General features: G+C 39.9%; 1 protein-coding gene across 2 annotated transcripts in view; it reads left to right on the top strand.

Moving 5' to 3' along the window:
* Positions 1 to 26,576, top strand: part of KDM5A (lysine demethylase 5A) — a 112,517-nt gene that overhangs the window by 19,554 nt on the left and 66,387 nt on the right. For both annotated transcript variants that reach the window (XM_024256425.3, XM_063711986.1), the window contains exons 4-10: positions 5,264 to 5,434; positions 8,249 to 8,383; positions 14,835 to 14,940; positions 16,126 to 16,217; positions 17,143 to 17,301; positions 19,055 to 19,174; positions 20,582 to 20,740. In XM_024256425.3, the coding sequence (XP_024112193.1) occupies positions 5,264 to 5,434; positions 8,249 to 8,383; positions 14,835 to 14,940; positions 16,126 to 16,217; positions 17,143 to 17,301; positions 19,055 to 19,174; positions 20,582 to 20,740 (942 nt within the window). The remainder of the gene's footprint in view (positions 1 to 5,263; positions 5,435 to 8,248; positions 8,384 to 14,834; positions 14,941 to 16,125; positions 16,218 to 17,142; positions 17,302 to 19,054; positions 19,175 to 20,581; positions 20,741 to 26,576) is intronic.

The following is a 26,576-nucleotide window of genomic DNA, read 5'->3' as shown; positions in this document are numbered from 1 at the left end:
GCCAACAGACACATGAAAGAATGCTCATCATCACTGGCCATCAGAGAAATGCAAATCAAAACCACAATGAGATACCATCTCACACCAGTTAGAATGATTATCATTAAAAAGTCAGGAAACAACAGGTGCTGGAGAGGATGTGGAGAAATAGGAACACTTTTACACTGTTGGTGGGACTATAAACTAGTTCAACCATTGTGGAAGACAGTGTGGCGATTCCTCAAGGATCTAGAACTAGAAATACCATTTGACCTAGCCATCCCATTACTGGGTATATACCCAAAGGATTATAAATCATGCTGTTATAAAGACACATGCACACATAGGTTTATTGTGGCACTATTCACAATAGCAAAGACTTGGAACCAACCCAAATGTCCATCAATGATAGACTGGATTAAGAAAATGTGGCACATATACACCATGGAATACTATGCAGTCATAAAAAAGGATGAGTTCATGCCCTTTGCAGGGACATGGGTGAAGCTGGAAACCATCATTCTCAGCAAACTTCACAAGAACAGAAAACCAGACACCGCATGGTCTCACTCATAGGTGGGAATTGAACAATGAGAACACTTGGACACAGTAAGGGGAACATCACACACCGGGGCCTGTCGTAGGGTAGGGGTTAGCGGGGAGGGATAGCATTAGGAGATATACCTAATGTAAGTGATGAGTTAATGTGTGCAGCACACCAACATGGCACATGTATACATATGTAACAAACCTGCACGTGTGCACATGTACCCTAGAACTTAAAGTATAATTAAAAAAAAAAAAATACTGTCTGTATTCCCAGCTGTTTTGGTCTTGAGTGATACTACTTTTTGGTCAAGTTTTGATAAAGGGCTTGTCTTCATTGTGTTCAGTTCAAGTGCATGCCATGTATCTTTTTATAGAGCATGGTTCATAGTGATATTTCTGGGGACAGTGTTGTGATATAGTACATGGCAGATGTTTGGAGTAAATGGTTTATATTTTGTTTTTAATTTTTATTTATTTTTGAGACAGAGTCTCGCTGTGTTGTCCAGGCTGGAGTGAGGTGGCATGATCCCAGCTCCGTGCAATCCCCGCCTCCTGGGTTCAAGTGATTCTCCTGCCTCAGCCTCCCAAGTAACTGGGATTACAGGTGCCTGCCACCACGCTCTGCTAATTTTTGTATTTTTAGTAGAGATGGGGTTTCACCATGTTGGCCAGGCTGGTTTGGAACTCTTGACCTCAGGTGATCCACCTGCCTTGGCCTCCCAAAGTACTGGGATTACAGGCATGAGCCACTATGCCTGGCCTGGTTTGTATTTTTAAATTATGTATGATAATCTTTGAATCTGCCAGCCAAAGAAAAACAGGTGTTAGGTTTTGTGTGTTCTTTGGTTAGATTGTTAGAGTATTGTATGCATGGAGCCAAAGTAATGGTTTTGTTTTCTTTGCGAGATAGTTTATTCCTTTGTCATGGCCGTATCCTGGCTGCTACTAATCACCAGAACTGAGCGGGACATCATGACTGGATCCATGCGGGTGTATCATAACTAATGGAAATTTAGCTTGAAACGCTTTGAATACAAAGCAGATTATTATGTCAGAGTGATTATTATATGGGATAGTAAAGATAAGAGGGCTTCTGTTGCCTCCCTGAGTTCTTTTACTTCTCCTCCCTGCTCATTCACTTTGCTTTAGCCACACTGGCTTCCTTATTTTCCTCAAACACTCTAGGCACGTTTCTGACTTGGAGCCTTTGTTTTGTCTGTTCCCTTTATATCTGCTAGTTAACAACTTCACTCCTTTCAAGTCTTTGCTTAGATTTCATCTTTATAATAAGGCTTTTTGCAATCGTTTAATACTTCAAATTATCTTTACTCTGTTACCTGGAGGCCCCTTGACTGCTTTTTAATTTCTTCTACAATATTTATCACTTCAAAATTTATGTATTATGTTCATTGTTTATTGTCTGTCTTCTTCCACTAGAATGTAAGCTCCATGAGGACAAAGATCTTTGTTTTATTCATAAATGTATCCCAGGTACCTAGAATAGTAGCTGGCAGTATAGAAGCACTGAAAGTTACCTGTTGAATGAAAGGCACTCTAATCCATCCAGTTGCTTCCAGACAGCCCTCTATCTAAACCATTTTCATTGTGTCTTTCTCTGTACTTTGAAAAATAATTTTTTTCTCTGTATAATTTTCCCCTGATTGATTCTTTTAACAGAGGGGGCTTCTTTGAGGGTGTGATAGGAGGAGCTGAAGAACTAAAGAGATGTGTTCAACTCTTGTGCATATGAATTTGTGTTTCTACCAAGCTTTTAGATCATTCACTAGAGGAAAATTGTACTTTGGCCATAGGTTCATCTTTGTTTATAATAACATCATAAAGCACAAGAGTTGAAAACATTTCCTTCACTTACTTTTAGTATGTGTATCGTCTCCCTCCATTTGTCCACACTCATAGACATTTATAATATAGCAACATTGGTATAGTACTTTATCCTGGTGCTTCTCATATTTTATTTCATTTGTCCTCACAGTAGCCTCATAACGAGGTGTGGGCACTGTAGTTACTGTTTTGATGATGGTGAGGAAATTGAATTGCAAGGTATGTAACTTTGCCAAGGTCATGTAACTGTTTTTTCTCTGTTTGTTTTTTCCTTGAGACAGGGTCTCGCTCTTGCCCAGGGTGGAGTTCAGTGGTGCAGTCTGGCTCACTGCAACCTCCTCCTCCCGGGTTCAAGCGATTCTCCTTCCTCAACCTCCCTAGTAGCTGGGATTATAGGTGTGCACCACCATGCTTGGCTAATTTTTGGTATTTTTAGTTGAGACGGAGTTTCACCATGTTGGCCAAGCTGGTCTTGAACTGCTGACCTCAGGTGATGCGCCTGCCTCGGCCTCCGAAGTGCTGGGATTACAGACATGAGCCGCGACACCTGGCCAAGGTCACATAACTATTAAGTGACAGAACTGAAATTTGAATACTGGCAGTCTGGCTCGAGTCTTCTTTTCATCTTTTTTTTAAAAATTGTATATATAGCATCAGCATTTAAAAATACACAGTTCAGTGGCATTAAGTACATTTACAGTGTTGTACAGTTATCACCACTATGTAGTTCCAGGACTTCCTCCCTTCCACCACTCCTGGCAACTTCTATTATGCTTTCTGTCTCTATGAATTTGCTTACTCTATGTAGCTTATATAAATGGAATTATACAGTAGTCATCATTTTGTGTCTGGCTTATTTTATATTTTCAAAATTCATTCATGTTTGGGATGTATCAGGACTTTCTTTTTAAGGCAGAATAGTATTCCATTGTATTTTATTATACTACATTTCGTTTATTCATTTATCTGTTGATAAACTTTTGGGTTCTGTTTTGACTCTCAAGAATATTGCTGCTGTGAACATTGGTGTGCAAGAATCTGTTTGCGTCCCTCCTTTCAGTTCTTTGAGTATATACCTAGAAGTGAAATTGCAGGATCATATGGTAATTTTATGTTGAACTTTTAACTTTTTTTTTTTTTTTTTTTTGAGACAGGGTCACTTGAGACAGGATCAGCCAGGCCAGAGTGCAGTGGTGTGATCATGGCTCGCTGTAGCCTTGATCTCCTGGGCTCAACTGATCCTCCTGCCTTGGCCTCCCAGGTAGCTGGGAACTACAGGTACACCACCTGCCTGGTTAATTTTTTTTTTTCTGAGATGGAGTGCTCACTGCAGTGCAGTGGCACAATCTCAGCTAACTGCAACCTTTGCCTCCTGGGTTCAAGTGATTCTTGGGCCTCAGCCTCCTGAGTAGCTGGGATTATAGGTGTGCACCACCACGCCTGGCTAATTTTTTGTATATTTTTTTAGAAGAGATGGGGTTTCACTATGTTGCCCAGGCTGCTCTTGAACTCCTGAACTCAGGCTATTTGCCCAGCTCTCCCTCCCAAAGTCCTGGGATTACAGGCATGAGCCACCCTGCCCGACCTGCCCAGCTAATTTTTAAAATTTTGTAGAGATGGGGGCCTCAGTGTATTGCCCAGCATGGTTTGAAACTCCTGCGCTCAAGTGATCCTCCTGCCTTGGCCTCCCAAAGTGTTAGAATTACAGATGTGAGCCACTATGCCTGGCTTTAACTTTTTTTTATGTAGTAAGATACAGTAGTATATACTCAATCAAAGAGGAGAAACTGAGTTCAAACACTGTGTCACAGTCCTCTTTATTCTCAGTGAAATTGAAAACTGCCTGTACAATCGTGTCACTTAATGATAGGGATGTGTTCTGAAAAACATGAGAATTTCATTATTGTGCAAACATAGAGTGTACTTACACAAACCCAGATGGTATGGCCTACTGCACACCTAGGCTGTGTGGTATAGCCTGTTGCTCCTAGACTAAAGGTGTACAGCCTGTTACTGTACTGAATACTGTAGGCAGTGTAACACAATGGTAAGTATTTGTGTATGTATCTAAACACAAAGGTTCAGTAAGAACATGGTATTATAATCTTATGGGAGCACTGTCATATATGCGGTCTATATTTGACCAAAATGTTATGCAGTGCATGACTGTATTTTAGAGCCTAAGAGCTGTATAGTAACAGCTCCTGGACGTTAAGGAGCTTTGAAATATGTATTTTGTAGAGTCCCTGGCTTGATGTGACCATTCAGCCAAGTTAGCCAATTTATCTCGTTATTTTCTACCTTAATATGTTCTGTACTCCATATCGGTAAATCTCCTGCAACGTAATCTTTTCTCAGTGTTCCTTTATAATCTTCCATATAAAACTCTTGTTCTTTTGAAAAATTATAGCCTGTTTTTCAAAACTGTCCTCTGTATTCATGGTTTGATTGATGTTTTTGTTAAGTTCTGTAAGTTACTTGGTTATTTCTAGTTTCAGGATTTATGTTTATTTTGTATTATATAACATTTATTTTCATATCTATTTTTTATCTGTTTTTATTCTTATTTCATATTGTGAGTTCCTTAAGTAGGTAGTCTGTCTGTACATGTGTTTAGTTTTCTCACAGTGCGTACTGTACAGAGTATTCATTAAATAGTTTTGAATGCTTGGTTTGAAGGTAGGCATAATGTTAATTACATTTTAAACCTCTGAAAAGCATTGTTTCTATTTCTTACTCTAAATGTTGACAAGTGTCAGTTTGGTTAGATACTCATTGAAAGGAAATTTGAAATTTAAGCCCTGAATAATTTTTCTATTTAGTAGATAAGACTTAAGAGTCAGGATGCTTGAATCTGCCTTTTTTCTCTAAGCAACTTTTACTTTCTTTTCAGATTGTTGCCAGCAAAGGAGGTTTTGAAATGGTCACCAAAGAGAAGAAATGGTCTAAAGTGGGTAGTCGCTTGGGATATCTGCCAGGAAAAGGAACTGGGTCTCTTTTGAAGTCACATTATGAAAGAATTCTCTACCCATATGAGCTTTTCCAGTCTGGTGTGAGCCTTATGGTGAGATGCATTATTTTTTTTAGGAAAAGTTGATAAATCCAGTTTGCTCAAGTATAGACTTTAGACTGTGTTTAATGCAAGTTAGCAGGTACCAAAATTTGGGGAAGCAAAGTGTATATCATAGTGTAAAAATCATAGCTGTTTTTGATGGTTTACAAGATAAAGAATAATGGAAGTGAAGAATGTTTTCTTATTTATTTAAAATAAACCTTTATGACTGAAACTTTTTGAAAAAGTCCTGTTTGTTTCATGAATTTTTCTAAAACAGCTTTATTAGTTATGATTTATATACCATAGAATTCACCCTTTGTGAGTGCACTGTTGGTAAGCTTTAATAAATTTCTACATTTATGCAGCGATCACTGTGATCGAGTTTTAGAGCACTTCCTCTAGCCCCCAAAATTCTCTTGTTCATTTGTAGTTGGTTCCTGTTCCATCCCCCCAACACAGGCAATTCCTGACCCGCTTTCTGGCTCTGTAGTTTGCCTTTTCTAGAACTTTCACCTAGATGTTATCGTACAATATGATTTTGTGTCTAGCTTTTTTCACTTAGCCTAATGTTTTCAGAGTTCAGCCGTGTTGGCTGGATGCGGTGGCTAATGCCTGTAATCTCAGCACTGTGGGAGGCTGAGGTGGGTGGATCGTTTGAGGCCAGGAGTTTGAGACCAGCCTGGGCATCATGGTGAAACTCTGTCTCTACTAAAAATGCAAAAAATTAGCCAGGTATGGTGGTGTGCGCCAGTGGTCCCAGCTACTCCAGAGACTGATGTAGGATGATTGCTTCAGCCTGGAAGATGGAGGTTGCAGTAAGCTGAGATCGTGCCACTGCGCTCCAGCCTGGGTGACAGAGTGAGACCCTGTCTCAAAAAAAAAAGTTCAGCCATGCTATAGCATGTGTCAGTACTTCATTTTTATGGCTGAATAATATTCCATTGAATGGATATACCACATTTTGTTTATCCATTTACCAGTTGATGGACATTTAGATTGTTTCCAGTTTATGGCTATTATGAATAATGCTATGAATATTCATAGACAAGTCTTTGGACATATGTTTTCATTTCTCTTGGGTAGGTACTTGGGAGTGGAATTGCTGGGTTATATGGTAAGTTTATGTGTAAATTTTTTTTTTTTTGAGGCGAGACTCCGTCGCCCATGCTGGAGTGCAGTGGCGCGATCTTGGCTCGCTGCAAGCTCTGCCTCCCAGGCTCACGCCATTCTCCTGCCTCAGCCTCCTGAGTAGCTGGGACTACAGGCGCCCGCCACCACGCCCAGAGAATTTTTTGTATTTTTAGTAGAGACGGAGTTTCACCGTGTTAGCCAGGATGGTCTCGATCTCCTGACCTCGTGATCCACCTGCCTCGGCCTCCCAAAGTGCTGGGATTACAGGTGTGAGCCACCGCGCCCGGCCGTTTATGTGTACATTTTTTTTTTTTTTTGAGATGGAATCTCGCTGTGTTGCCCAGGCTGGAGTGCAGTGACGTGAACTCGGCTCACTGCAACCTCTGCCTCCCGGGTTCAAGTGATTCTCCTACCTCAGCCTCCTGAGTAGAGTAGCTGGGACTACAGGTGCATGCCACCACCCCCAGCTAATTTTTGTATTTTTAGTAGAGACAGGGTTTCATCATGTTGGCCGGGCTGGTCTCGAACTCCTGACTTCAAGTGATCCACCCGCCTTGGCCTCCCAAAGTGCTGAGATTATAGGCATGAGCCACCGCACCCGGCCTGTGTAAATTTTTAAGGACTGCCGAGTTGTTTTCCAAAATGGCCGAATCATTTTACTTTCCCACCAGTAATGTAGAGGCTTCTAGTTTTTCCACATCCTGGTCAACACTTGGTATTGTCAGTTTTTTAAATTATAGCCATTCTAGTTAGTTGTATAGGGATACCTTATTGTGGTTTTAATTTGCATTTCTCTAATGACTAGTGATGTGCATATTTTCATATTCATATTAACCATTTGTATATCTTGGTGAAGTGTCTGTTCAGATCTTTTTTTATTGGATTGTTTGTCTTATACTTGTGAATTTGTTATACAGTTTGTGTACAAGTCCTTTATCAGGTAAATGATTTGCAGATATTTTCTCCTACTCTGTTCAATCTTTTCATTTTTGTAATGGTGAGTTTTTGAAGAACCATTTTTTTATTTCTTTTTTCCTTCTATGGATTGTGCTTTTGGTGTCATTTAAGAAATCTTTTCCAAGGTCATAAGGATTTTCTTCTTTGCTTTGATGTAGAAATTTTACAGTTTCGGCTTTTATATTTTGGTCAGTGATGCATTTTGAGGCTTTTTTTGTGTGTATACTATGGGGTGAAGATGTAAGTTTATTTTTTGGTGGGGAAGGGGGTATATGAATATTGAGTAGTACCAGCACCATTTGTTTAAAAGGCTATCCTTTTCCCACTGATTTAACTCACCACCATTGTTGGAGATCAGTTGACCATAAATGTGTGGGTTTATTTCTGAACTCTGTTTTTGTTGCACTGATTTATATGTCTACCCTAAAACCAGTACTACATTGTCTTGAGTACTATAGCTTTATGGTAAATGTTGATATTCAGTAGTGTAAGTTTTTTGTTCTTTTTCAAAATTTCTAAACAACTTACATTTCCAAATAAATTTTAGGGTCAGCTTTCAATTTTAACAACAACAAAAAGCCTGCCAGGATTTTGATAGGGATAGCTGTATGTCAGTTTGAGAAATAATTGCGATTAGTTTTAGGGATTCATCGGCAATGTATTACTTTTATGCTGATTCTCCAGCATGGTTTCTTACCAGTGAACCTGCTCTCTTTCTGTGCTCTGATCTTTTAGGGTGTGCAGATGCCTAATTTAGATCTTAAAGAAAAAGTGGAGCCTGAGGTTCTCAGCACTGATACCCAAACTTCCCCAGAGCCAGGCACAAGAATGAACATTCTGCCGAAGAGAACAAGACGTGTGAAGTCTCAGGTATCAATGTCTTGGGCTTTTTAAAATTTTTGAATAAAGATGTAGTCTCATGATGTTGCCCAGGCTAGCCTTGGACTCCTTGGCTCAAGTGATCCTCTTGCCTCAGCCTCTTGAGTGTTGCTAGTTGGTGTGCTGCTGTGCTGGCTTACGGGCCATTTGTAATGAGAGTTTTCAATGCATTAGCTGTGTGCACAGTTATCTGGTCAAGGGAGGCCACTCATACACTGTTGTTCTTTAAAACTTGAGCCATATTTTTCATTTACCTTTGAGATAAATGGAGAATAAATTGTGAAATGTGGCATAATTTGATTTAGAAAGTTCTTTGTTAATTTTTTAGTAGTTTTTGACAGGGATGACAAATCAGAGGGTGACCCCGGATACTGTAGTGCCAATTTTATAGACATGCTGATGAATTCTAGTACATTTTATTTTTATGGTTAGCAGAAGTGAGATGAATAGGAAAGTGTGGTTTTATTTTTCACCTACCATTCCTTTAAAAACCAGAGTATAAATTTCTTAGTGTCTGAGCCATTCCAGTTTAACTGCTGTAGTGTTCATGTAACCTAAAATAATTTCAAAGCCTAATACATCAGAAGAAAAATGCCCTAATTTATTTTTTGTCTGATTCCCCCCTTCCCCTATTTATTTCTTCCTTTTCTTTCTTTTCTTTTTTTCCCCCAAGCTTTGCTTCTCTTTCAACCCCTGTTTCCTTTTCTCTGTGATCTTCTAAGGTTTTTAGTAAAGACAAGTTTGGAGACTGAGAAAGTGAGGTGCCCTTAGGACTCCTAAGATTTAATCCATGTACATTAACATGTAGATGGACAGGAAAAGCAACTTCACTGAATCCTAATAATTGATTTTAACATTTAAGGAAACAATGTAGTATAGAGATGGGAATGATTAGCATCAAAAGTGGGTGTCAGAGAAGCAGGATAAAACTGCTGTTAACAAGAGACACTGAATCTGGGGTTGTGTAGAGGAGAGGTCTGGAGAGGCAGACTATTAATACTTCATCTTGCTTTTCTACAGATCAGGGACTATCTCTCCGTTATGCCATTTCTGCCTTTCTTTTTCTGAGTTTATGTTGTCTGAATACTCAGCTTTTTAGGTACTTTTGAAAGTAGAAAGGTAGGTATCCTGGATAGGAATGTGACTTTCATGGAAATTCATTGGAAAGTGATAACCCCATTATGAATTAGTAAACTCTGTTTTAGTCATTAAGTCATTTTTATTAGTGTGATTGGTCTCAGAGGTTCTGATCATCTTTGGGTGTACACTGATTGCTAGTCCCTTTGACATGGTGATTCTGCTTTGAAGAGTTGCCCCAGTTGCTCCTGTCCATCTAATCAGTCACCAGCTTGTGATGAAATTTTTTTTGTTGTTCACCTTGAAACCATGAAGATGTCTTGCCTATTCCTAATGCTTTTCTTTATTATAAAAATGGGGACTACAGGCTGGGCATGGTGGCTCACGCCTGTAATCCTAGCACTTTGGGAGGCCGAGGTGGGCAGATCATGAGGGCAGGAGATCAAGACCATCCTGGCTAACACAGTGAAATCCCGTCTCTACTAAAAATACAAAAAATTAGCCGGGAGTGGTGGTGGGCACCTGTAGTCCCAGCTACTTGGGAGGCTAAGGCAGGAGAATGGCATGAACCTGGAAGGTGGAGCTTGCAGCGAGCCAAGATCGCGCCACTGCAATCCAGTCTGGGCAACAGAGCAAGACTCCATCTCCAAAAAAAAAAAAAAAATGCGGGGTGCTACATGGAATGCTTTTACCCTTTGTGATATTTGTCACTGTATTCAGATTGGTTGATAAGCTATTTGAGGATTTGAAATTACGAATTTTTTCAACTCATAATTTGTACTTAATTATTCTGTTGAATGTCTGCCGTTCATTCCTAGTTTTCTATTTCAGAAAGAAAATAAAGGCTTTCTGGTAGAACTTCAGCTTCTCGCCCCATACACAAAACTACTGGTATTCATACTTAGTCTTTGTCTATCTCTGTGGGCAAAGTGTACCTTTCTCTTCAAGGATAATCCCTTCTCTTCCATCCCTTGTGGCATCTTTAGTGATTTCAGCATACTGAGAAATCTTTCTCTCCCCACCTCCTCTGTCTGTTGAATTTCACTCCTCCCAATATGTATTTAAGTCTTTATCATTTTAAACATAAAAGCCCTCTTCTTACATAATGCCTTATCCTTGCCTCTTTTCACACAGAAGTTTCTTGACAAATAGTCTTTATTGTCTCAGTTTCCTCAACATCTGTTTAGTTTTTATACTCTATAATCTTAACTTTGAGCTAAGTAATTTTATTGAAACTGCACTGTCCAAGTTACCACTGAGTTTTTAATTGTCAAATTCTGAGATTCTCCTTTTCATTTCATATCTTAATTGATCTCTGGTCATGTATATGTTTAATGTGGTTGGTGACTCCTGTCCTTGAAATTTAGATTAACTTGATTTTTCTTTCATTTGTGTGATACGTCTCTCTTCTGATTTTCCTCCTTATATTCTGACCACTCCTTAGTCATCTTTGTTATCTCTTCTCTCTTCCCTTTATTTTGTATCTTTGGTCCTTTTCTATCTTCACTCTCCTTAGCTGTCTCATCTGCATGTGATTTCAGGTACTACCTGTAATGCTCAGAACTCTCAAATCTTGTCTTTTTTTTTTTTTTTAGACAGAGTCTTGCTGTATCTCCCAGGCTGGAGTGCAGTGGCACGATCTTGGCTCACTGTGACCTCTGCCTCCTGGGTTCAAACGATTCTCCTTCCTCAGCCTCCTGAGTAGCTGGGATTACAGGCACATGCCACTACGCCTGGCTCATTTTTTATATTTTTAGTAGAGACAGGGTTTCACCATTTTGGCCAGGTTGGTCTCAAACTGGCCTGAAGTGATCCGTCTGCCTCAGCCTCCCAAAGTGCTGGGATTATAGGTGTGAGCCATCGCACCTGGCCCAAATCTGTGTTAACATCCATCCTTTTCTTTTCATCAGGGGTGTGTGTGTACGTACACATGTGTATTCCTTATTGGCTACAGCATGGTTATGCCAAATTCAGTACATCTGAAAGATAATGTATTATCACTTCTTCCTTCTTTTCTTGTTTCCTCCCTCCCTCCTTTCCTCCCTCCCTCCCTCCTTGCCTCCCTTCCTCCCTCCCTTCCTTCTTCCCTTCATCCCTTCCTCCTTCCCTCCCACTCCCCCCCACCCTTTTTTTTTTTTTTGAGACAGTGTGTCTCTGTCACCCAGGCTGGAGTGCGTGGCGCAGTCTTGGCTAATCGCAACCTCTGCCTCCTAGGCTAAAGCCATCCTCCCACCTCAGCCTCCCAGGTAGCTGGGACCATAAGTACATACCACCACTCAGCTAATTTTTGTATGTTTGTAGAGAAAGGGTTTTGCCATGTTGCCCAGGTTGGTCTCAAATTCCTGGGCTCAAGTGATCTGCCTGCCTTGGCCTCCCAAAGTGCTGTGATTACAGGCATGAGCCACTGTGCCCAGCTGTAAAAGCCTTTGAATGTATCAAATGAATCAAACTCCTTGATTTCTTTATTTCCCTATATGCCATGTCCAATCTTTAAACAAGTGCTGGCTGCTATTATGTCTGAAATTTTTCCTAGGGATCTTGGTTCATTGATATATTTGAAATGGTATTTAGAAACCATGATCTGAGCACATGGTGTGCTTGTTCCTACTGGGATGTCATTGCTTCTAGGCTCTTTTAAATGGTCAGGGCTAGAAAATAAATTTTTAGAAAGCAATGACTTGATATTTTGCATTCATACTCTAATCCAGCTCTAATCCAGCACCACAGTTCTTTTGGTTCATCTTCTAGTTTTTTCCTAGTGTTCTGAGTTGGGAATTTAATTTTATTCTTTTGTTTTTATTGAAATGTTTAAGACTATAAAATTTCCTGTGATCACTGCTTTAATTTGTTCTAGAGATCTAATATGTAGTCTTTTTATTGTTTTTTTATTTTTATTTTTTATTATTTATTTATTTTTTTGAGATGGAGTCTTGCTCTGTCGCCCAGGCTGGAGTGCAGTGGCATGATCTCAGCTCACTGCAATGTCTGCCTCCCGGGTTCAAGCAGTTCCCTGCCTCAGCCTTGTGAGTAGCTGGGATTATAGGCGCCTGCCACCATGTGTGGCTAATTTTTGTATTTTTAGTAGAAGCAGGGTTTCACCATATTGTCCAGGCTGGTCTTGAATTACGGACCTTGTGATCCACCGGCCTCGGCCTCCCAAAGTGCTGGGATTTACAGGTGTGAGTCATCATGCCTGGCCTTTGTTATTTTTTAAGTAGAGAGTTAAAATGTTCAGGTGGAAGGTCCTTTTTAATTTTGTTATTTTGGGTTTTAGATCAAAGAATGTTGTTTTATTCTACTTTTTGGACCTTTATTGCTTTTCTGAAAAGATTGTTGTAAGGACTAATTGATTAAAGTACTTAGATATGGCACATACTATTTACTCAACATATGTCAGCTCTATTGTTATATACTCTGCTTTAATAATGGTAAAGAATGTGTAGTGTTATATTTATCGTTCGACTAACAGTAGAAGTTGGTTAGTGTAACCAAATCAGTCTACAAAAGTTTAAAGATAAATATTGAAATGGCATTTAGGTTTTGTACTTATATGATCTTTTATTAGTCTAGATTGCATACATCATTTGTTATGTAACCACAGACTTATAAAGTAGTCTGTATTTTATCCTGGGTTATTTTTGTGCTTATTCTTTATTTACACACTTAAAATAAATTTTGGCTATTAGTCTATATTCAGAGAATATGGTTAATCTTAATTCAAGATTGAATACCAGAATCTGTCACAATGCTCTCACTTTCAAGTATTAGAACTTAAACATGAAACAAGTATTAGTAGCTTAAAGATTAATGACAAATTTTTCACATAAGAACACATTTTTACATACGATTTTCAGAGGTAAGTAGTTCTAGGATTGGTGAAGGGCCCAGGCTCTTTCCATCTTTCTGCCTTGCTTTCTTTGGTGTGTGGGTGCTAAATTTCCTCCCAGTTGTAGTATGGCTGCTGCAGAGTCTAGCATCATGTTTTCACCAGAGTCCCTTAGCAGGAAGGAAGGGAGTTGGGGCAAAAGGGCTTATTCTTTTTTTTTTTTTTTTTTTTTTTTTTAAGACCGAGTCTTGCTCTGTCGCCCAGGCTGGAGTGCAGTGGTGCAATCTCAGCTCACTGCAACCTCCACCTCCTGGGTTCAAGTAATTCTTCTGCTTCAGCCTCCCAAGTAGCTGGGACTATAGGTGTGTGCCACCATGCCTGGCTAATTTTTGTATTTTTAGTAGAGATGGGGTTTCACCATATTGGGCGGGCTGGTTTAGAACTCCTGACCTCGTGATCTGCCCGCCTTGGCCTCCCAAAGTGCTGGGATTACAGGCGTGAGCCACTGTGCCCGGCCTCCAGAAGGACTTATTCTTTAAGATGCTTTCCTCTTTTTTTTTTTTTTTTTAAGACAGGGTCTTTTTGTGTCACCCAGGCTGGAGTGTGGTAGGACAATCACGGCTCGCTGCAGCCTTGAACTCCAGGGCTTCAAGTGATCTTCCTGCCTCAGTCTCCTGGGTAGCTAGGACTTCAGGTGCTTGCCACCATGCCCAGCTAATTTTTAATTTTTTTTTTTTGGTAGAAACGGGGGGTCACTATATTGCCCAGGCTGGGAGAAGCTTTCCCGTTGATGGATTGATTCAGGGTCTCGCTTGTCTGTCGCCCAGAGTGGAGTGCGGCAGTGTGATCTCGCCTCACTGCCTCAACCTCTCAAACTCAAGTGATCCTCCAGCCTCAGCCTCCCAAGTAGCTGGGACTACAGATGCACACCACCATGCGTGGCTAATTTTTGTACTTTTTGTAGAGATGGGGTCTCCCTGTGTTGTCCAGGCTGGTCTGTAACTCCTGAGCCCAAATGATCACCTGCCTTGGCCTCCCAATGTGTTGGGATTATAGGTGTGAGCCACCGTGTCTGGCCATTTGCCTTTGATTAGAAGATGGCAATCTTTCCCAGGGGCTTCCAGTACAATTTTTTAATGTCATCACCAACAAAGAAAAATGAGGTTAGTATGATTGGCTTAGGACAGTCACAGTTCATGTCCTGAGATGCCCTCTAATCAAATACAGGTGTCCAGTAGGAAGTAGGAAGTGGGGATTTCTATTGTGTGATAACCAGCAGTGTCTGTCTTTAGACAGCTTGAGAACTATGCTTTTATGAGTCATACACGAGTTTTATTTTGTGGAAAAGAATCTGGGTGTTGAATGGTGTTTTGGTGACCGTTTTCAGCTGTGGTAATGAGGCAGTGAATGGATTTACAGAAAAGAAATCCAATAATTTGTTCTTTCGTGTGGAAGAGGATTCTGAAACTTTCCTTGGGTAAAAAAATAAATGCATGAATCAGCATGATTATGCTAATGTGAATTTTGCTTATTTTTTAGTCAGAATCTGGAGATGTGAGTAGAAACACGGAACTGAAGAAACTTCAAATTTTTGGGGCTGGGCCCAAGGTTGTGGGCTTGGCAATGGGAACAAAAGATAAAGAAGGTAAAATTTGTTATTTGATCATGAAAAGAGATAAGGTAGAATATGACTGTAAAAAAAATTCAAATGATACTTGAATTGCAGTCTGTACTGGGAATTTCTTAAGAATTGTAAAATCGCAATGTGGTTCCTAGGCAAATCGCCTTTTTAAATGCCAGATCTCTTAAATTTCAGGTGTGAAGAGCAATCTTATGTTGAATTTTTATGATTTTGGAAGAGAGGATTTTCCTTCTCTGTGTAATATATGACACACAAATTTATTGCAGTTTCTGAAGGCTGGTTTATGAGAGAATGATGGAATTAATGGTTCTTACCTCGTGAGCTAAAGCTTGTAATTCTTAGTATCGACATACACTGGGAGAAGCTTAGAATTTTAAAATTCTAACCATAATTTTAATTTTTAAAGTAATTGCCCTCGATATATTATGTCAGTTCATTTGAATAAACTGTTTTCTCAGTAAGTCTGTTACTCTCGGCTTCATGTTTGGAAGTTTTTTGTCAGTAGAACTGCTCATGCAAAGATCAAGTTCCACTGTTCTCTCTATGTAACATGTCAATTTTAAAACTGTTTAACAAAGATTAGGCTGGATATGTTTTGACTATATGAGAACTTAATGAAATGCTGCAGTCACAAATACTAATTACTGTGTACTTAGATGTGTAGTTAAGTCATACAATTCAGATAGTGAACTGAACTCTAGAAGATTAAATAATATTGTTCCATCTCTTTTAAAACATCCCATGTAATAAGACTTACTACATACATTGTAATAATAATATTTCCTTTTTAAGAATTAAATACTTTATTTTTGTTACTCTTGTAATTATAGTATTGGCTGTCAACAGTCTTAGAAATTAGTCCCTAATTTGGGAGCTCCTCCAAGTAATACCTGCAGGTTGTATGTAGTACGTACTGCATACACATACAACATTAATGGGTAAGCTCTCTGGATCTTACGTGACTGGATTGGAATCTTAAATCTGCCTTGCTGTATGATTTTGAGCAAGTTACTAACTTTGCTGTACCTCAGGTTCTTCATCTTCAGTGAGAGATAATAAATAGTATATCTACCTCTAGATAAACAGTTGTAAGATTTTAACTAATTTAAAAAATTTTAAATAGTGTCTGGTCCATAGTAAGCTCTTAACATTAGTTTTTACTATTATTGTATAACTTTTTATTTCAAGATGAGGTCACCCGAAGACGAAAAGTTACCAACAGGTCAGACGCATTTAACATGCAAATGAGACAACGGAAAGGCACTCTCTCTGTTAACTTTGTAAGTGTTTTGGGGTCTGTCAGGAGGGAAAGGATTTATTTTTATTATAGTTTTGCACTTTCTATCCTGGTATATCATGGTATGTGCTTAGTTAGCTCATTTGGTTAGAAGACTTGATGGCAAATCTATGAAGTTACAGCTTTTGTTTATGTTGTTAGCCTTGCTTTGTCCTACATACGTAGGCTGCTTCCTGTAAGTCATATACCTTACAGGTAACCAAGTGAGAGCATGAAAATGAATCTGTGTAAATCGTTGAGTTCTATTATAGACAGTCTCAGTATTCATTCTCTATCAAAGAGTATTTGTATATGGGAAGAAGGACATGGTATTTTAACAAATACATGTAAATTGATTTTCAAATACCCTAGATTTGTAGTCTTTCCTTTTTTTTTTTTTTTTTTTTTTTTTGAGACAGAGTCTTGCTCTGTCACCCAGGCTGGAGTGCGGTGGCGCGATCTCGGCTCACTGCAAGCTCCGCCTCCCGGGTTCACGCCATTCTCCTGCCTCAGCCTCCCGAGTAGCTGAGACTACAGGTGCATGCCACCACGCCCGGCTAATTTGTATTTTTAGTAGAGACGGGGTTTCACTGTGTTAGCCAGGATGGTCTCGATCTCCTGACCTCGTGATCTGCCCACCATGGCTCCCAAAGTGCTGGGATTACAGGTGTGAGCCACTGTGCCTGGCCTGTAGTCTTCATTCTAACAACTTGATATACCTTTATTAACTTGCTTGTAAAAACTCTGGAAGGAAATTTAGGGAGTTTTATGAAAAGCTGTTTAAATACGATTACTTGAAATAGACATTCAGAATTTAAGTTATGTTTACTTTTCAGTTGCATTATTTTGTTTATTTCAGCTAAGGAGTTCCTGGTAAAAATTTATTATTTATTACAGAAAATAGACTTTTATTAATTTTTTTTTAACAGGTTGATCTCTATGTTTGTATGTTTTGTGGTCGGGGAAACAATGAAGATAAATTGCTTTTGTGTGATGGATGTGATGACAGCTATCATACATTTTGTCTAATTCCTCCACTACCTGATGTGCCCAAAGGAGACTGGAGGTGTCCTAAATGTGTCGCTGAGGTACAAGTCTAACCTCTATGGATCCTTTTTTTAACTAAAAATAATAATACATGCATATACACATACATATAAACATATTCCCAAATATGTTTCCTTTTGTCATTCTGTCTTCATTGTGTAGTGTTTAAAATTTCCAGGACTTTTTTTTTTTTTTGAGATGGTGTCTCACTCTGTATCCAGGCTGGAATGCAGTGGTGTGATCTCCGCTCACTGCAACCTCCACCTCCCGGGTTCAAGTGATTCTCCTGCCTCAGCCTCCGAAGTAGCTGGGACTACAGGCGCGAGCCACCACGCCCAGCTAATTTTTGTATTTTTAGTAGAGACCATGGTTTCACCATGTTGGCCAGGATAGTCTCGGTCTCTTGACCTTGTGATCTGCCTGTCTCGGCTTCCCAGAGTGCTGGGATTACAGGCTTGAGCCACCGTGCCTGGCCAATTTCCAGGACTTAAAATATCTATATTGAATGGAAATGTAACAATTGTATTGTGGTAGCTTGCCTCCAAAGGTTCTTTTTCTGACTGTTGGTTAGGTCATTCTGTTTATTGCGGCAGATAATGAGACTTGACTTAGAATATTTATATTGCTGGGCAACAATAAAAATGAAGAAAAGCATAGATTGTTTTTTCTCTATTAATTAAAAAAAGTATAACTAGACATGAAGCTGTAGAACTTGGGATTTATGCATCCAATTTCATGCTATTAAATAAACTGACGGTATCTTTTATTTATTTACTATTTATTTACTTTTTTGAGACAGGGTCTACAGCCTCTCGCTCAGTCTACAGTGCAGTGGCGCGGTCTCAGCTCACTGCAGCCTCTGGCTTCTGGGCTCAGGTGATACTCCCAGCTCAGCCTCCCTACAGATGTATGCCACCACACCCAGCTAATTTTTGTATTTTTTGTAGAGACAAGGTTTTACCATGTTGGCCAGGCTGGTCTAAACTCCTGGACTCAAGTGGTCCACCTGCCTTGACCTTCCAAAGTGCTGGGATTACAGACACGAGCCACTGTGCCAGGCCCTGATGGTATCTTTTAGCTTGCCCAAATTTTTACTTGATTGTGCTAAATTTTTCTTAGTGAAAGGTTATGGTATTGTCATTGTCGTGAAATGCCTTGTCTGTTTACTTATTTTAACAAGATGCTGTGATAGGACATTAAAGAGAAGGAGTTGACTGGGTGTATGTAAATGCATTCAAAGGTCTTTTATGGCCTTTGAATTATTACTTACTATTCTCCAGGTTGAAAGATTCAGAGGCAGTTCTACTGTAAGTGAGTATTCGTGTTAAGACATTGGTCATAGTGATTGGCAGTGTGAACAAACTATTCTCTTAGTCTGACATCCTCACAATCCAGTGGCTATCCCCTTATCCATCACCTTTCCTTCCTCCATGAACATTTATTTCCTCCATGGCCAAAACCACTGGTATGCCAAGAATGTTAGGGATCCCTAGGCATGATTCCAAGTCAGTAGTCCTTTAGATGCTTGTCTTAGTGCCAGAACTTGATGCTACCTCTGGATCTAAAGCCGTCTTAGTACTACCTTCCTATTGGAAGGCTGTGACAATGAAGTTGAGGCTCTAGAAAATAACTTCCTGATACTGTATTGTAAGTAGCTGATATTTGTTTTGTTGTCTAGGGTTGATTGGATTTACTTTACCTAGGGAAATGATCAAAGAAGTTAGTAACTAAGAGCCTTAAAGCTTTCTTCAGTTTAGTTTCAGTGAGTGAATCTTACATATTTTTTCTTGCCAGGAATGTAGCAAACCTCGAGAAGCCTTTGGATTTGAACAAGCTGTACGAGAGTATACACTTCAGAGCTTTGGAGAGATGGCAGATAATTTTAAGTCTGATTATTTTAATATGCCAGTCCATGTGAGTAAGCTATCTTTTAGGTCAGTCCGGGGAGGTACAAAGATTTATCTGAGTCGAAAGCCTTCAGTTTCTTCTTTTTTTTTTTTTGAGACGGAATCTTGCTTTGTCGCCCAGGCTGGAGTGCAGTGGCACAATCTCGGCTCACTGCAACCCCTGCCTCCCGGGTTCAAGTAATTCTCCTGCCTCAGCCTCCCAAGTAGCTGGGACTACAGGTGCCTGCCACCATACCCAGCTAATTTTTGTGTTTTTAGTAGAGATGGGGTTTCACCATATTGGTCAGGCTGGTCTTGAGCTCCTGACCTCAGGTTATCCACTCGCCTCAGCCTCCCAAAGTTCTGGGATTACAGCCATGAACCACTGCACCCAGCCAATTCTTGTATTTTTAATAGAGACGAGATTTCATTCTGTCTCCCAGGCTGGTCTCGATCTCCTGACCTCAAGTGATCTGCCTGCCTCGGCCTCCCAAACTGTTGGGATTACAGATGTGAGCCACCACGTCCAGCTGTCTGTTTTGATGCTTGAATTGTTATTTTAGCCCTGTGTTAGTAATCCTTTATAGAAAAGCATAAAGTATTGGGCAATTGCTGCTTTTCTTTAGTTATTTTTACTGTGGGGTTTGCTTCTTTTCCTAGGATATCTTAGGCTTTTTTAGTCCCTGTCAAAAAAATTTGCTATAGTTATTAAAATTTAGTCTTGCTTTAAAGACTTGAAACCAACCCAGATGCCCATCAATGATAGACTGGATGAAGAAAATGTGGCACATATATACCATGGAATACTATGCAGTCATAAAAAAGGATAAATTCATGTCCTTTGCAGGGACATGGATGAAGCTGGAAACCATCATTCCCAGCAAACTAACACAGGAACAGAAAACTAAACACCCCACGTTCTCACTTATAAGTGGGAGGTGAACAATGAGAACACATGGACACAGGAAGGGGAACATCACACACCGGGGCCTGTCTGGGGGTGGGGGGCTAGGGGAAGGATAGCATTAGGAGAAATACCCGATGTAGAACTTAAAGTATAATTAAAAACAAAAAAATGAAATTTTGTGTTAAAATCATAAAAGGCATAAAATAGAAGCTATTAAAAAATTTAATCTTGCTGTTTACATTTCCTTATTCCTCCTTGATTTCCTAGCTCATCTTTGTCCGTACTTGGGAAACAGTTTCTTTCAGAAAAGGGCAGCACAGTTCATTATGTTTTTCTGAAAGTGTGAGTTGTCTCAGCTTTTCCCTGTTCTCATTGGAAAAAGCTAGGATCTCGGTCTTTACTGCTCTAGGGAATCAGAAGATTTTTAATCTCATCATGGGTTTGTGTTTACTTGACCCTGTGTATTATGTTATATGGGTTATAGGTATAGCGGTTTAATAATTTGTCATCTTTGTTTTGCCTGTGTAGATGGTTCCCACAGAACTAGTAGAAAAGGAATTTTGGCGGCTGGTAAGCAGCATTGAAGAAGATGTTATTGTGGAATACGGAGCAGATATCTCCTCAAAAGACTTTGGAAGTGGATTTCCGGTGAAGGATGGGCGGAGAAAGATGCTGCCGGAAGAAGAGGTGCAGATTTACCCAAACTTTTGCTAACCCCCAAGCTGATTTAGCTTTTGCATAGAAAACTATCTTAAGGGATCACATTAACTTAAAATATTAAATACATAGGATTTGGCAGTATAAATAATCTTCAGTTTTGAAAACAATGAATTCAGAATACTTTCAAAAATTATTTAACTTTTTTTTTTTTTTTTTTGAGAAGGAATCTCTCTGTCGCCTAGGCTGGAGTGCGAGCTTAGCTCACTGCAACCTCCACCTCCTGGGTTCAAGCAATTCTCTTGCCTCAGCCTTCCGAGTAGCTGGTATTACAGGCACCCGCTATTATGCCCGGCTAATTTTTGTATTTTTGTAGAGATAGGGTTTCACCATGTTGGACAGGATGGTCTTAAACTCCTGACCTCAGGTGATCTGCCTGTCTCGGCTTCCCAAAGTGCTGGGATTACAGGTGTGAGCCACTGTGCCTGGCCATTAACTCAGCATTTTTTTTTTTTTTCTTTGAGAGGAGTTTTGCTCCTGCTGCCCCTGCTAGAGTGTAGTGGCGCGATCTTGGCTCACTGCAACCTCCACCTCCCGGGTTCAAGCGATTCCCCTGCCTCAGCCTCCCGAGTAGCTGGGATTACAGGCATGCGCCACCACGCTCGGCTAATTTTGTGTTTTTAGTAGAGATGGGGTTTCTCCATGTTGGTTAGGCTGGTCTCGAACTCCCGACCTTAGGTGATCCACCTGTCTCGGCCTCCCAGAGTGCTGGGATTACAGGCGTGAGTCACTGCGCCCGGCCAGCTCTGCATTTTAAAACTAATTTAAGCTGAGTGCAATGACTCACGCCTGTAATCCCAGAACTTTGAGAGGCAAGGTGGAAAGGTTGCCTGAAGCCAGGAGTGACAGAAGAAAAACCCATCTCTTAAAAAAAAAAGAAAAAAAAAAAAAAGCTAACTTAATTAGTTCAGAATTTTAACTCCAGTTTAATATTTTTGCCTAGTTCTTTCTGTTATAAAATCCAGGATGGGCGTGGTGGCTCATGCCTGTAATCCCAGCACTTTGTGAGGCCGAGGTGGGTGGATCACGAGGTCAGGAGTTCAAGACCAGCCTGGCCAAGATGGTGAAACCCTGTCTCTACTAAAAATACAAAAATTAGCCGAGTATGGTGGTGGGTGCCTGTAATCCCAGCTACTCAGGAGGCTGAGGCAGAGAATTGCTTGAACCTGGGAAGTGGAGGTTGCAGTGAGCTGAGATCATGCCACTGCACTCCAGCCTGGGTGACAGAGCGAGACTCTGTCTCAAAAAAAAAATCTAGAAGATGGCCGGGCGCGGGGGCTCACGCCTGTAATCCCAGCACTTTGGGAGGCCGAGGCCGGTGGATCACCTGAAGTCAGGATTTTGAGACCTGCCTGACCAACATGGTGAAACCCTGTCTCTACTAAATATAAAAAATTAACTGGGCGTGGTAGTGCATGCCTGTAATCCTAGCTACTTGAGAGGCTAAGGCAGGATAATCGCTTGAATCCGGGAGGCGGAGGTTGCAGTGAGCCAAGATTGCGCCATTGCACTCCAGCCTGGGCAACGAGGGCGAAACAGTATCTCAAAAAAAAAAAAAAAATCTAGAAGCTGATTTTTTTTTTTCTTTTCTTCTCTAACTCACCTAACTGAATGCATGTTTTTTTCCCCTATAAAGAGTTTGACACCATAATGTTTTTTTAAATTATTTTTTATTCTATTTTTTATTTTATTACACTTTAAGTTCTAGGGTACATGTGCACAACATGCAGGTTTCATACATAGGTATACATGTACCATGTTGGTTTGCTGCACCCATCAACTCATCATTTACATTAGGTATTTCTCCTAATGCTATCCCTCCTCCAGCCCCCCACCCTCTGACAGGCCCCAGTGTGTGATGTTCCCCGCCCTGTGTTCAAGTGATCTCATTGTTCACTTCTCACCTATGAGTGAGAACACGTGGTGTTTGGTGTTCTGTCCTTGTGATAGTTTGCTGAGAATGATGGTTTCCAGCTTCATCCATGTCCCTGCAAAGGGCATGAACTCATACTTTTTTATGGCTGCACAGTATTCCATGGTGTATATGTGCCACATTTTCTTAATCCAGTCTATCATTGATGGACATTTGGGTTGGTTCCAAGTCTTTGCTATTGTGAGTAGAGCCCCAGTAAACATACGTGTGAACGTGTCTTTATCGTAGCATGATTTGTAATCCTTTGGGTATATACCCAGTAATGGGATGGCTGGGTCAAATGGTATTTCTACTTGTAGATCCTTAAGGAGTCGCCACACTGTCTTCCACAATGGTTGAACTAGTTTATAGTCCCACCAACAGTGTAAAAGTGTTCCTATTTCTCCACATCCTCTCCAGCACCTGTTGTTTCCTGACTTTTTAATGATCGCCATTCTAACTGGTGTGAGATGGTATCTCATTGTGGTTTTGATTTGCATTTCTCTGATGGCCAGTGATGATGAGCATTCTTTCATGTGTCTGTTGGCTGCATAGATGTCTGCTTTTGAGAAGTGTCTGTTCATATCCTTTGCCCACTTTTTGATGGGGTTGTTTGTTTTTTTCTTGTAAATTTATTTTGAGTTCTTTGTAGATTCTGGATATTAGCCCTTTGTCAGGTGGATAGATTGCAAAAATTTTCTCCCATTCTGTAGGTTGCTTGTTTACTCTGCTGGTAGTTTCTTTTGCCGTACAGAAGCTCTTTAGTTTAATTAGATCCCATTTGTCTATTTTGGCTTTTGTTGCCATTGCTTTTGGTGTTTTAGTCATGAAGTCCTTGCCCATGCCTATGTCCTGAACGGTATTGCCTAGGTTTTCTTCTGGGGTTTTTATGGTTTTAAGTCTAACATTTAAGTCTTTAATCCATCTTGAATTAATTTTTATATAAGGTGTAAGGAAGGGATCCAGTTTCAGCTTTCTACATGTGGCTAGCCAGTTTTCCCAGCACCATTTATTAAATAGGGAATCCTTTCCCCATTTCTTGTTTTTGTCAGGTTTGTCAAAGATGAGATGGTTGTGGATATGTGGTGTTATTTCTGAGGGCTCTGTTCTGTTCCATTGGTCTATATCTCTGTTTTGGTACCAGTACCATGCTGTTTTGGTTACTGTAGCCTTGTAGTATAGTTGGAAGTCACGTAGCATGATGCCTCCAGCTTTGTTCTTTTGGCTTAGGATTGTCTTGGCAATGTGGGCTCTTTTTTGGTTCCATATGAACTTTAAAGTATTTTTTTCCAATTCTGTGAAAAAAGTCATTGGTAGCTTGATGGGGATGGCATTGAATGTATAAATTAGTTTGGGCAATATGGCCGTTTTCACTGTATGGATTCTTCCTATCCATGAGCATGGAATATTCTTTCATTTGCTGTGTCCTCTTTTATTTCATTGAGCAGTGGTTTGTAGTTCTCCTTGAAGAGGTCCTTCATATCTCTTGTAAGTTGGATTCCTAGGTGTTTTATTCTCTTTGTAGCAATTGTGAATGGGAGTTCACTCATGATTTGGCTCTCTGTCTGTTAATGATATATAAGAATGCTTGTGATTTTTGCACATTGATTTTGTATGCTGAGACTTTGCTGAAGTTGCTTATCAGCTTAAGGAGATTTTGGGCTGAGACAATGGGATTTTCTAAATATACAGTCATGTCATCTGCAAACAGGGACAATTTGACTTCCTCTTTTCCTAATTGAATACCTTTTATTTCTTTCTCTTGCCTGATTGCCCTGGCCAGAACTTCCAGCACTATGTTGAATAGGAGTGGTGAGAGAAGGCATCCTTCTCTTGTGCTGGTTTTCAAAGGGAATGCTTCCAGCTTTTGCCCATTCAGTATGATATTGGCTGTGGGTTTGTCATAAATAGCTCTTATTATTTTGAGATACATTCCATCAATACCTCGTTTATTGAGAGTTTTTAGCATGAAGCGTTGTTGAATTTTGTCAAAGGCCTTTTCTGCATCTGTTGAGATAATCGTGGTTTTTGTCATTGGTTCTGTTTATGTGATGGATTACGTTTATCGATTTGAGTATGTTGAACTAGCCTTGCATCCCAGGGATGAAGCCAACTTGATTGTGGTGAATAATAAGCTTTTTGATGTGCTGCTGGATCCCAATATTTTATTGGGGATTTTCACATCGATGTTCATCAGGGATATTGGTCTAAAATTCTTTTTTTGTTGTGTCTCTGCCAGGCTTTGGTATCAGGATGATGCTGGCCTCATGAAATGAGTTAGGGAGGGTTCCGTCTTTTTCTGTTGATTGGAAGAGTTTCAGAAGGAATGGTAGAATTTGGCTGTGAATCCATCTGGTCCTGGACTGTTTTTGTTTGGGAGGCTATTATTGCCTCAATTTCAGAGCCTGCTATTGGTCTATTCAGAGATTCAACTTCTTTCTGGTTTAGTCTTGGGAGGGTGTATGTGTCCAGGAATTTATCCATTTCTTCTAGATTTTCTAGTTTATTTGTGTAGAGGTGTTTATAGTATTCTCTGATGGTAGTTTGTATTTCTGTGGGATTGGTGGTGGTATCCCTTTTATCATTTTTTATTGCGTCTATTTGATTCTTCTCTCCTTTCTTCTTTATTAGTCTTGCTAGTGGTCTATCAATTTTGTTGATCTTTTCAAAAAACCAGGTCCTGGATTTAATTGATGTTTTGAAGGTTTTTTGTGTCTCTCTGTCTTTCAGTTCTGCTCTGATCTTAGTTATTTCTTGCCTTCTGCTAGCTTTAGAATTCGTTTGCTCTTGCTTCTCTAATTCTTTTAATTGTGATGTTAGGATGTCCATTTTAGATCTTTCCTGCTTTCTCTTGTGGGCATTTAGTGCTATAAATTTCCCTCTACACACTGCTTTAAATGTGTCCCAGAGATTCTGGTATGTTGTGTCTTTGTTCTCGTTGGTTTCAAAGAACATATTTATTTCTGCCCTCATTTCGTTATTTACCCAGTAGTTATTCAGGAGCAGGTTGTTAAGTTTCCATGTAGTTATGCGGTTTTGATTGAGTTTCTTAATCCTGAGTTCTAATTTAATTGCACTGTGGTCTGAGAGACAGTTATGATTTCTGTTCTTTTTCATTTGCTGAGGAGTGCTTTACTTCCAACTATGTGGTCAATTTTAGAATAAGTGCAATGTGCTGAGCAGAATATATATTCTGTTGATTTGGGGTGGAGAGTTCTGTAGATGTCTATTAGGTCTGCTTTTTGCAGAGCTGAATTCAGGTCCTGGATATGCTTGTTAACCTCTGTCTCGTTGATCTGTCTAATATTGACAGTGGGTTGTTAAAGTTTCCCATTACTATTAGGTGGGAGTCTGAGTCTCTTTGTGGGTTTCTAAGGACTTGCTTTAGGAATCTGGGTGCTTCTGTATTGGGTGCATATATATTTAGGATAGTTAGCTCTTCTTGTTGAATTGATCCCTTTACTATTACGTAATGGCCTTCCTTGTCTCTTTAGATCTTTGTTGGTTCAAAATCTGTTTTATCAGAGACTGGGATTGCAACCTCTCCTTTTTTTTTTTGCTTTCTATTTGTTTGGTAGATCTTCCTCCATCCCTTTATTTTGAGCCTGTGTGCGTCTTTGCATGTGAGATGGGTCTCCTGAATATGGCACACTGATGGGTCTTGACTCTTTTTCCAATTTGCCAGTCTGTGTCTTTTAACTGGGGCATTTAGCCCATTTACATTTAAGGTTAATGTTGCTGTGTGTGAATTTGATCCTGTCATTATGATGTTTGCTGGTTATTTTGCCCATGAATTGATGCAGTTTCTTCATAGCATTGATGGTCTTTTTAATTTGGCATGATTTTGCAGTGGCTGGTACCAGTTGTTCCCTTCATGTTTAGTGCTTCCTTCAG

Source organism: Pongo abelii, chromosome 10 (assembly GCF_028885655.2).
Source record: "Pongo abelii isolate AG06213 chromosome 10, NHGRI_mPonAbe1-v2.0_pri, whole genome shotgun sequence".
Classification (NCBI taxonomy): Eukaryota; Metazoa; Chordata; class Mammalia; order Primates; family Hominidae; genus Pongo; species Pongo abelii.
Note: the sequence above shows the minus strand (reverse complement) of the source record. Positions and strands in the feature narration are given on the sequence as shown.